Source organism: Schistosoma haematobium, chromosome ZW (assembly GCF_000699445.3).
Source record: "Schistosoma haematobium chromosome ZW, whole genome shotgun sequence".
Classification (NCBI taxonomy): domain Eukaryota; kingdom Metazoa; phylum Platyhelminthes; class Trematoda; order Strigeidida; family Schistosomatidae; genus Schistosoma; species Schistosoma haematobium.
The window spans coordinates 21,740,065-21,752,784 of NC_067195.1; the positions used below are offsets into that span (position 1 = coordinate 21,740,065).

Sequence of the window (12,720 nt, forward strand, 5' to 3'; positions counted from 1 at the left end):
CGGTATAGGGATGGAAAACCATCAGGCTTGGATCATTTACTGGCAGATGATATTCTTATAGTTGAGGATGTCCACATCCGTATACATGTAGGAAATAGCAACCATGGTACAGCCATGTTGAACGTGGTCACAAACGAGATACTTCGGAGGAACTAGAATGCGCCTTACCTTAGATGAACTACAGTACACTACACTGATGATGAGAGAGCATGTTCAACATACGCCATCTTCACGAGAGTATTGGGGGCTAACAGGTGATGGACACTTGAATATGGTGGAAGGTATCATTCAGAATGTGATCCAAACAATTTTCCCCATATAGACACACTCCTCAAAAGCAAGGGTCCCTAGTTAGGAGAGTCATTGGATGTCTACTACAGGCCAGACAGAGAGCATGGGGGCAAGTGGAAAGTCTTCACAAATTGTCTGGATTATGGTTATTACTTGACACTGAGAAACAGATGCAATGTCAAAGTTCGAAGCGATAGGAGATTATTTATAACCAGGCTAAACGCCAAAATGAAAGCAAGCCTCAATTACCTCTACAGATTTATGACTAGAAAGAAGCCTAAATCAAAGGGGATCTGTTCCTTTTAAAGGGCGAAGTTGCAAAGATTTCGCTAGCTCGGGCGTGTCAGAGATCATTGTTGCGACCTTAACAGATGGACTAAACCAGGTACCTGTAATCACGAAACACCCCTCAAATGTAGCACCAGTTAAAAATCTGGGCGATACCCAACTAAATGCCTCACTGATATCACAAAGACTAAAATCCCTACGCTCAAAAAGGTCACCGGGGTGTGATCACATCCAACATGTAGTCCTGAAGCAATGTGCAGAACCCATCAGTACACCGGCATGTGGCCTGTGGCTCAATTTTCTCAGAGACATCTGTCTATAATAACAATGGGTTTATTCAATATTAATTATTTAATGCAATACAGATTTCTCAGGGCTCTTAATTTAACAGATTTTTCTCACGAAATAATCGATCGATAACTGTGCACATATATACATGAAATAAGCAAATAGACCATCTACAATTAAATGTAATGTTTTTGAGAAGATAAGAATATGTACAACTTTTAATTAGCAGCATATTTAAGAATACACGTTTTTGACTAAACCAGGTCGTACAACCTGTTCGGTACACAGTATATTTGCCAGGTTAAGTATTGTAGAGTCTCAGTACTTTTGTTTGCACGCATGATTTCTAATTTATTAGCGTCTCGTTCTACTGGATAATATACAAATAAAAAGATGTGGATGGAATGAATGGTTTGTATCTTACGAACAACGCTTGACAGGAATTTATAAGATTTTAAATCTCTATTCACAATCATATTCATAATGACCTCAATAAATTCACAAGATAGCTTACTCAACGCTTTCATTACTCTCAGCAACACTGAAGAATCTTTCGTCAAAAGCCCGGGAGAATAATGGGGGATAAGATGATGATCAGAACTAGAAAATGAAGCATGTTTACGAATAACATATATTACCACACCAATAATGAAAACCAAGTCTAAATGCGTATCAAAACGACTTGGAAATCTACCATATTTTAGTGACTAAGCAATGAAAGAAAGCTATGGTCACATGAATTAAAATCTCACCATGTAATTGAAGGGGAATCATTAAAATCAGTAATGACTAATCCAATGTATTCATTTGAAAACAGATAAAGTACATGACACATAGTCTGAAGTCACGTAAATTTTGGTAACATAAATATAATCTTATTTTTCCTAGTCTTCTAGACGGCAAACAAAAGTTAGAAATCCGACAAGCTCGTTTGGGAACCCAAGAATTAGGTCAACATTGGTTCACATTTATAAATGCAGCTCCGCCGCAACCACACGTTTTCCCATTGTTTGGTCTATGATGATGATAAATGTTAAAGCCATGCAGTGATGCTAAACAGTCGTCATGTAATTCAGTCAACCCAGATTTTTGAGTTATGATGCAATTTTTAATTTAGTGGGAATCGAAGACAGTACACCTTCCAATTAGTTGTCGGCAGTTGAAAATTTGCAGTTCGGGAATCAACATTTGATTTATGTTTATCCGTTTCCATGCACATTTCCATCCACCATTATGTCACTAATTGTACATTTTTATATTTTATAAAGCGATAGATCGTTAGCATTAAGCATACACGCTTCAATGGGTTATGCAATAATTAGACATATTAATGTATTAGACTTAACAAGAAGGAAAACTTGTTGAAATATGTCGGTGGTAGGAACAGCTGGCCCATATATTCAAGCAGGCTCCAGCTTGCACAGGCGAAGAGATGCGAATGTTTTATGTTTACTTCTGTTCACAATCCTTATTACCGACCTGTCGGATAACATTTGCTTGTCGGTGCTGATCTGTGAATATGATGCAAAGATCCGTATGTCCATAAAAAGCAAAAAGCATCCACTTGAGCTTCAAAAGGACCTTACTATAATAGAGTAGTGAGCAGTAAACCATAGGATAAAGCTTAAGCTGTAGAAGTGCAATGTGCACATTCTGCCCCATTGACGTATAGTACTTACACCATCCATGAAAATCCGCTCCTCATTGTCTCCTCGGAGCGTGACCCCGGGTTTATGACCACAGAGCGCTGAGACCCCAGCTCAAACCACATGGGCGATGTAGCAAAGGTAAAGACAACTGGCCACTTTATGCGATGACACCATGATGCAATCACCCTGGAGTTGTTCCCAACTTTTTGGGAAGTCCACAGTTTTGTTGCGCTCCTCCCTTTGAAAGAGACATAAGTCTCTTAGACCAAATACAGAGACGCGCAACCAAGTGGGTAACCGGTCTAAAACATAAATCTTACGGTAACAGACTCCATCACCAGGGATTATTCTTGTTGAACTATACGAGAATAAGTACGCCAAACCACTTCAACACAACCATATAACCAGAAAATCATTACCACGCTCTCACTTTTCTTACTAAGAGTTCCCTCATTATGAAAGCTCTCCAAGCCCAAGTGACCACAGCTCAATCAGTGAATAGCCTTAAAGGGAGCCCCGCTGAACGTGTACTAACCCACAGATTAACTTCTTTTTTGAACCAGCCGTGTCTGTTGCACGTCCCATAAACTATGGCGGTTATCATTACTGGAAATCAGTAAGTACTTCCCATGTCTCTTATTATCATATCCGTCCAGCTCTTATTATTTTATTTGCATCTTCGTGTATACTATCAACCAATCAATTAATCAACCTGCTGCTCGGTAATGCGATAACTACTTGTATCTGGAAGCCCTACTGACCTGAGACCAACGCGCTCACTCAGCTACAAGATATACAAATCCACAAACAACTACCAAACTGACTAAAACTAGTGTAATCTAGTGTCTAGACCACCACCCATTGGATATTTTCATATACTTAGAGCTGTACCGAAACAGCAAGAAGGGAGCGCAAAGAAGTCACTCGGATAATATAAGCTCGTGATAAGGATATTGGATACAGATGGGCTTTTAATTAACGATAATCTCTGCCGTGATGAAAATACGAGAAGCAATTCATTGAAGAACTACAAACCAGTAAACAAATGTGAGCACAAGTTTGGTAAATGTTTATCATGTGGTACAGTTCGTTCACGTAATTCACGTGCATTTTGTCTTGTTATATGCTTCAAAAGTAGTAAAATCTGCTTGTGAGACTATTGCTCATTTTGCCACTAGTTAAGGTAAACCTTATACTCAGATTTCATTAAGTTGGGTATTTCTAATGGATATTTATCTGCATCCAAAACTCCGAAACATAATTCCCACACTCGGGAGTAATTTTATACTGTTCTTGATTCATTCCATATCTTTATTGTCGACATAGAAGGTATTGAGTCCATCATTTCATTCAAGAACATAACGTCTTCAAATTCTGACGTGGTACAACCTACTGAAGCTTCAGTATTTAGGATTACTGGGGAAAACTCTGCCTGTACGATGATGCCATGAATCGCTGTTTTGAGATGATCGTTCATCATACATGGCTTATGAGTATTAGTTAGTGAAACAGAATCGTCAATAAGAGGTTTGAAAAATTTTAAAAGCCTTGAAGTGTGGTTGACTTTATCAGATTCCAAATACGATTCTGATCCTTTACTTAAATGTTTGATAGTCACATTTGCTAGGTGCAGTGCAGAGATGAGAATTCAGCCGATAAAATCCCAAGTACAAAGCGATCCAATCTTTCTTAAAGGACAAACTATTCGTTGTGGTCTTTAAATAGCAGTACTTAAGATATTGAATGATTTGCTCGTGAAAAGAATGATTGGACCGATTTAGTCTTTATCGTTGGAGACTCCTATTGTTACTCCCTTGAAGTCTGGTGGCAAGACCCCTAGAACATGTGAAGGTTTCAGGTTAACACCGAGATTCCGTTTACTGAAGCAGGCATTCACGACGGTGGAAGCTGAAGATACTTAATCGACTTCATGGTTCTAAGGTATTCATAGAAGTTGTTTTGAAAGTTGCTTACCTTCAAATTCCCTTTGATCAACCCTCATCTATTTTTACATGAATTAATGCTCCTCTTTGTTTTTAAAAAATACAAATTCCTTCCATTTGGTCTATGTTGTTCTCCAGCCATATTTCAGGAAGTCATGAATAATCTAGTCAGTGATTTTAAAGGTGTTCAAGTTTATCGATATGATCTCATTACTCGTAGTTCTGATAAAGTAGCTCATGATCAAAGACTTATTGATTCATCGCATCGTTTAATCAAGAAGAATATTGCTGTGAATCCGAATAAGTGTTCATTTTGTGTATTTAATTTTGAATATCGTGGATACTTAATCGATAGTAATGGTTTTAAACCAGATATTAAGCAGCTAGCTTCACTAAAAAATGCACCATCTCCAAAAAATCTTACAGACCTACGTTCGTCAGTGAGTACTTGTGATAATTAGAAGTACTCAGACTGATTCGTTAACCAAGAATTCCCTAAATAATGCAATTTAAGGCAGGTAGAACTAGTTGAGCACAACTGAAAGTATTAAATTTGGAATTCTTAAGCAGGCAATCAAATACAAACGAATCATCAGTTGTTACAATACCACAGGGCAGTGGACCAATAAACTGTATTGCACTCGAACTTACTGTTGCTTAACAAAGTTATTTAAAACTCAGCGCAAGACACCAGCTGTTATTTGGAGTGTTAAATAACTTCATAATTATTTATTTAGGAATAAATTTACTGTTGTTACAGATAATGAAGCATGAAAGCTCATTTATCGTCCTAAAAAAGTCCTTACCATGTTCCTCAGTTTCTTCGGTTTGACGATGGAGTATTGCTCCAAATGCCTATGACTATACGATTCAGCACAGAGGTGCCAAACAAATTCAGTATGTTGACTACATATCTCGACAGTTGTAGTGAACGAAAACTCGAGTGAGGGAACCAATTTACTGTTTTATGTAAAATTGCAGAATGCCTTCGTATAGAATGAAAATCATACAGTAAATACATCACTTACACGACTTCTTTGCGTTGATCTTTACATACTCCATTATTCCTCGAGTTCTGTTGTTAGTTTGACTGCTCTCCGATTTCCTTCCTGTTCTCTTGACTTCAGTCTTATGCTGCCAGACATTCCACTTCCGACTGCTGCTACATAATGCTTATACCTGTCAGCACAAGTAGCATGCACCACATAGTCATTAAAAGATACGCCTGTTAATACTACAGATTGTTTATTACTACACCCTCTACCGGTGAGCCATCCAGATTTCACTAGGGAAACTCGTCGTTATTTTGGATGTTTACTCAGTGCCATATGAAAAGGTTGGGACGCTAAACTGAAACTTAGATTTCCTGCCTATATCTCACAAGTGGGATAAATTATCCACTGTCCCTGATATGACGTCCAACAGAAGTGATGTTTGGATAATGTATCTCTTCTTTTACTATTGGCGATTTTCGTAGACCGACTGACTGTTTAAGAACTCTGTTCGGAAAACCAGTTGGGAGGTTTGAACAGTGTATTATTCCACTTTATGCCCAATATCGGTTCGAAATGATTTTGTCAACTGATTTTAAACAGCTACCCTAAATTTGTTAATATATGCAAATTATCTAACTGTCCGGTTCGTCAAATTTTTAAAATCATCAGTTTGATGGGTATTTATATCGTTTATAAGTGTCGAAGGTATTAAATCGTAAACTCAGTATATTATTAAGATTATAATAGTTGCAACATAATTTTTCAAACAATCACAAACTTTCAGAGAGTCAGCTGTAACGTAGGACCAGGGACATATATGCATCGGTCCAAGTTACCATAGCTCATTATCACAGCAAGATGAACACTGGATTCATAGAAGTAGTTAATTCAGCGGTGGCAATATATAAAAGAAAGATTGCATAGTATAGGAAGAAAAAATTAGTTTTCATCTCATAGTTTAAATGAAGACAAAGAGTGTATACATCTTCGCCATTGTGATCAATTCAGAGCCATGTCACCCAGAGTCTCCAACCATAGATTACGATAGTCAGGCAAACCCCAACAAAATAGTCTGCATCTACCAACATGGCTAAGCCCAGAAGTTAGTGACTTCAAGCACTGAGGCCATGTTTTGGTTAGGCCGCCCAAACTTTCTGCCAATCATCTCCAACACCGGTTAGCATTGCACGTCGTGGTAATCAGTGTTTGGGCATACGTAACACGTGGCCCAACCATCTCAGTCGATGAAGATTCACAACCTCATCAACTGATTTACCATCATTCCCTAATATCCTGCGTCTAACCTCACTATTACTTACCCGGTGATCCCAGCAGATACAAGCAATATTTCTAAGATATCTGTGGTCAAATACTAGTAGCGTACGAGTATCTTCTACTCTTAATGGCCACGATTCGCAGCCGTAAATTATAACAGAACGAACTGCCGTGCAATATACTCGTCCTTTAATTGATAGACTGATATCTCACCTTCGCCATAGGCGACGTAAGTTTGCGAAAGCCAAACGAGCTTTTCGAATCTGTGCAGAGGTTTCGTCAGACACCAACCCACTAGGACTGATCAGATTTCCAAGATAAGTGAAGTTGTCAACGCGTTCGACTACTTCACTCCCTATACTTAGTTCAGGTGTTGATGCAAGCCATTACTGGAGCAACAACTTTCAGAAAAATGTTTATAAATATACTCATACTTGATTGATCATGATATTTATTAATTTAAATTAGTATTATCGTATAAACAATTGTTATACCGTATAGAAATACAAAAATTACACTACTACGGCTTATGCATGAAAAACTGAAACGTAACTTTGTGTATGTTAGTGGGTGTGAAGAATGTAATATTTGTAATATTAATAAATTTTTCAGTTTGTGTGTCTATCACTAAGTAGTGCTAATTAACATATGATATCGTAAAGTAAGTAACTGCTATTTAAAAGACTGTGTTTGTCGAACTTTTATTCAAAAGGGCGTTGTCGTTGCGCATCAAATAAGGTATTCACTAAGGATCATCATTGTACTGGTTTTTCCCTCTTCAAAGTAAACTATTATATACGGATAAAAAAATTGACAGAATTAATGGTATAGTTCTACTTTAAACAGACTCATAATCAATTTATTGTCTTTTAGTTAACTGAAATTCCTTAATTACGTGGACTTTGCGACGACAAAATGATTACCATTATTTTATTAAAAGTCTGATGATACGAGTTAAAACTTTTATGGTTTTAACTAAAAAAATTGTACTAGTTCGGAGTTTTCAAAGTTTAAATTCTTAAATTTTCCGAAAATATATATCCCCCAATATTCAGTGATAATCAAAGTAATAACTGTCTTTGGAATAATCTCAGTGACATTTTACACTGAATGCTTGTCCATACATTTTTAAACTTAAATTTCGTGTAAAATCAAAATGTTAAACGAGGTGGACCAGATGAACTAAACAGTCTAACAGGGTTTATATCTGTAAGTAATTTCAACTGACATCAAAAGACGTTATCCTACTATTTGTTGTCAGTGCATACGTCTATATAATAGCTTCATTATGTGTATTTTCACTTTGGTAATAGGTAAAACGTTTATGTCAATATCTAAAGTATACATTTCTTCACAGAATTCCTAATACTAATAATAATACACAAGTACATACGTCTCATATGTGATATCTCGTTAACATACTACATCAAATGACTTTCACACCGAACACAAGATTAACTGTTCAACGTGTTTAGATGACCGTTCAGTATTGACTTACTTTAAAATCCATTTATCAATAAAAAATTAGACCACTAATATTCTAACTTTTCCTGAAAATTAGTTCAACAAAACTGATTGTCTCTATTCACCAATAATTAAAGTTTGGTCATATAGAAAATTCATTTCCCCAAATTGTTGAACAGACCAAGAATTTTCTATACAGCTACAGTACGAATCATCCAACGAAAATCACCCATTCTCCATAGGACTCAATTAATCATATTACAGTAAAAAGGCTGGGTATAGACTAGGCAATGGCTATAAAGTTCAGTTAAATCACATAATCAGAAATTGAGCTAAGCTTGACAATGAAAATCATAAGTACAGCAAACCAAGACTTTGATTTTCTTAAGTATGTCAAATTGCATTATTTTTGTTCAGTAAATAACTGAAAATACAAAAAACAGCTGCTCAATATTAATAATACTTGTTTCGACACGTGTCTTTAGTTTATGGGCTTCATTTGACATAACGTCCACTTAATCCAGTAGTTTATCTTCAGACATCAAAATCTGATGTTTATTCGTGAGTTATATTAGCATTAAGAATTTTGAGAATAATGTTAATATGTCTTGCATCACTAAGAATACGAACATGCTCCGCTCCAGGTAATATGTAATATTTAATTCCAGGCCAATTTTTGCAGTATTCTAAGCTTCGTATGCCGACTGTCCCATCTCCGTCACCAGGAATTAATAAGGGTACTTGATCTGGGAAACCACTATAAAAATAACTGGGTGCAGAATAGGAAATTTTTTCGGTAGTGGATAAACGTGAACCATGAATACAATAAATATCATCAATACCAGTAGGCATTTCCAATCCATCAACAAGGGAGTGAGTATCTTTCCACATTTGGTAGCCTAGAAGCTCATTATGAACGAATAGGATAGAAACCAAAATACGGAATTAGAAAAAATAAATGTAAAGATGACGTAGTGTGAAGCTTTTAATAGTTTAAACATTTTCTTCAGTATCCACTTTAAAAAGAGACCTTTTAATACTTCAAAGTAAGTTTGTTAGAACTATTTAAAACTATTCATGGATATTCTGAAAACTGAGGCAACAAAGTCTGAGTTCGAAATAATTTCTATCTATGAATATAACATCATGAAGTCGACTGGGAAACGCTTTTCGTGATTATGGATAAACTGTGAATTCATAATGGTTTTGCTCTTAGTTTTCACGTGATGTGTAAGTTATGGTTTGTAGATATAGTAGCTAGTGTTGTTTTGATAAAATATGAGTAACAAAAATAACTACCAAATTAAGGTAGTAACAAATGAAAAGAGAAAAGATAGTCACATACCAATAGTGTAATTTATATCTTTGAAGAAACGCTCGTAATCAGCTGAGCTATAGTTTGTTGTAGGTGTGATAATAAGTGGCTCCGATGATGGCCATAAGCGAGAATCAGGAAATAAGAAAGGAAGAGATGGCATAGAACGTTGAACGTGTCGAAAACTTAATGGACTACGCAGAAATACCCCAAAGTTATCACCTGGATTATTAAAGAGAACAAAAGAAGTTGAGGATAACCTATAAGGCAATGCAAGACCAATATTTCAATCAAAAAACAACTAGAGAATAACGTGAAAATTGGAAAGCATTGTCTGTCCATCTTAATGAATCATCTCTCTAGTAGTATTATTACCGCAGTTGAATAATACCCTTTTATATGAATAAGTTTTTATAAAATATTGAGATGTTTACATAGTGAATGTCATATAATTTGAACGTTATACGAAAATTTGAAGTGACATGATAATCACAACAACGAATTGTTTCACCATTTATTTCTCACACTCTATTACGATCTCTGCTTTTTTGTTGACTCGGGGTTAATCTCCAGTTTTTTTAATTGAAGTGTAATTGACATTTGATGTATATAGTTTTTCATCGTAAACGTATTACCTTATTAGAGATAATGCTGTATTTTATACTATAATATCTCAGATTATCGTTAAAATGAGCTATTCGGTAAGGTAATTCACAGGTAATCAGCCTAAAAAATAACCATATCATGCTTATAAAACATTTGCCGATAAACTTTCGACAAATATGAAATATTGTTTTTTGTAGTTTATTAATAGATATATGACAGTAATATGTAGACATTTGTATTTACTTACATGCCACTAAATATAATGAAAGGTGAGGAACTCATTGAATACCGTGATTTCATGACTTTTAGTTTGAAATGCCAAGATTTTCTGTGAAGACTTCACAATCTTGATTAGTGTAAAACATGAAATCACTTAATATCATGGTCGTTTAACCAATTAATCTTTGGGATTAAAATGGGTTTCAGCCTTATCACATACACATATTCACCAAACCTGATATCTGTCTATTCAATTGAGATTTAAAATTAAAACACAATTAAATTGTTATATTTATTTTGTCATTAGAGGATTTGTAGCTGCGCGTAACTGGAGTAATTATACTTTGCTCTTGAGTAAACGATATCGTAAAGAATACTAGTAGTAAAACAAACTCAAATCCACTAGGTATTTGTGATTTTTGTCAACATTATCAAAGTTTACACTAACTATGTATGAATAACCATTCATATTTTCATTTATTACAAGTATAAACAATTTTTGAAAGTCATTGTAAAAATGAAATACACAGGGAAAGGAGTCTCAAATCAAATAACCTAATGATAAAAACTTATTGGGTGAAGGATATTTAAGTTCTATTGAGGATTTTAATTTTTTCAAGATTTTAAACATATCTAACAGCTGATTTAATAAAACATAGATTTAGAGCTTAATGATGTACATGTCAGAATGAATTATTTTTAAGTAAATTAATAAACAACTAGGTTTTCAGTTTGTATTGTGTCTGAATGTAGTTTTACAATGCATCAATATGATATATAATTAACTTCTTAATAAAATCTATTCAGCGGTCTGAATAAAGAAGAAATGACCGAAAAATCGTTTATCTCTAGTTAGGGTAAAGTATTATTTCATAGTTTTCAGGTTCATGTATATTTCAGGTTACAAATTTTAATATTTCTGAATAATGATATAATAGAAAGTAAGTTATACTCATGTGCCTTTTTCATATATAACTTATCCATGAGTGTACGATAGAAGATTATTAACCCAGCATATATATGTATTTTAATTATTCACTTTCCAAACTTATAATTTAAGTCTATTCTATTTAAGAGTATCATTTCTTAGAAATGAACATTACTGTTTAGTGAAACACGCGTTCCCTTCAGCAGTATTTAAAAGTTTTAACTTTAGCCTATTTTTACCCATGATGCTGATATATAACTGAGTAGTAGGTCAAACTTAAATGAATTTAAGGCCTTAACAAGATCTCCAATACTCGTCTAAATAATAATCTTTTTTTTTTACTAGAACGCCAGCATTTTATAATTCATCAATAAAACATGGTTATCATTTATCCAGTATACTAAACAATGGCTTGATACTCACCAAAAGCTAAACTCCCCAAATTTATTGACTAAACTAAAAATTTATTTACAACAAATAATTAGTTAGTTACTTTGTGTTTTATGGATATTATTGACTTTTGGGAGTTTCTGTGTGAATATTAATGAGTGTAATCTTTCTATTTCGGGAGTTGTTATAAATATGGTTAAATCCGATTGTTTCATGGCCAGACTAATTTCTTAAACACTTCGCTGTCAGCATCAATTTTTAAAACGTACTTACCACTAGCTTCAATCTTCACTGTTTTCACAGAACCCCCGAATGGACAGCTGGAAAACACCAGAGATTTTATATACTTCTTTTTCCATGGAATATCGCATTTTTTCAAAAACCACTGAGCAAATAAGCATCCCATACTATGTGGTAGTAGGACAACGGGTCTTTGTTTTGCATTTTCATAAGTTTCCTCAATCAAGGCTTTTAATTTATTGAAAAATTCACCGTTTTCATCTAAAACGTTAAGTGCGTAAAACTTTTCTATAAAAATATGTCTTACTTGGGGCTTTTCTAAAATCATATGGTGCGCCTCTCATTGTAAAATTTGATACATAAAACGGATCTTTTCTTAGAGCATTAACCAATGAACCAAAATATTCAGAAAACATATTTGGTCTTTCATCTAGATTCTCAATTGACCATGTTTCACCCCATCCTGGAAAAATAATGTCAACACCTTCAGCATCATAACTGTGACCAGTTTTTGGATCATACTGTAATCTAGAATAGAGTTGTTTTATAATTTCCAGATTTTGTATGACACAAAAAATAGACATTTAACTAACTTAAAATACTCAGTAAAATGTTTTATAAATGTAAAAAATTCCAAATTTAACCATACAGGTAGCGCTTTATGATTGGGATCATTCTTCAGCACGGCAAAAGCTTGGCACCCAGCTGTTCCGGGGATCATCACTAATGGATATTGTCCATTGGATGTTGACTCAGAGTTAACTGCCCAGGTGATCAAACTAAAAGTAAAAATTAAAAACTATTATGTTTATTTGTGTACATTGAAACA

At 34.7% G+C, this 12,720-nt stretch overlaps 1 protein-coding gene across 1 annotated transcript; it reads left to right on the forward strand.

Moving 5' to 3' along the window:
* Window positions 1-834: 834 nt before the first annotated feature.
* MS3_00001112 (uncharacterized protein) lies at window positions 835-5,760 on the forward strand. Its single transcript, XM_051208618.1, has one exon. The coding sequence runs from the start codon at window positions 4,537-4,539 to the stop codon at window positions 4,918-4,920; it is 384 nt and encodes a 127-aa protein (XP_051070718.1). The 5' UTR covers window positions 835-4,536; the 3' UTR covers window positions 4,921-5,760.
* The last annotated feature ends 6,960 nt before the right edge of the window (window positions 5,761-12,720 follow it).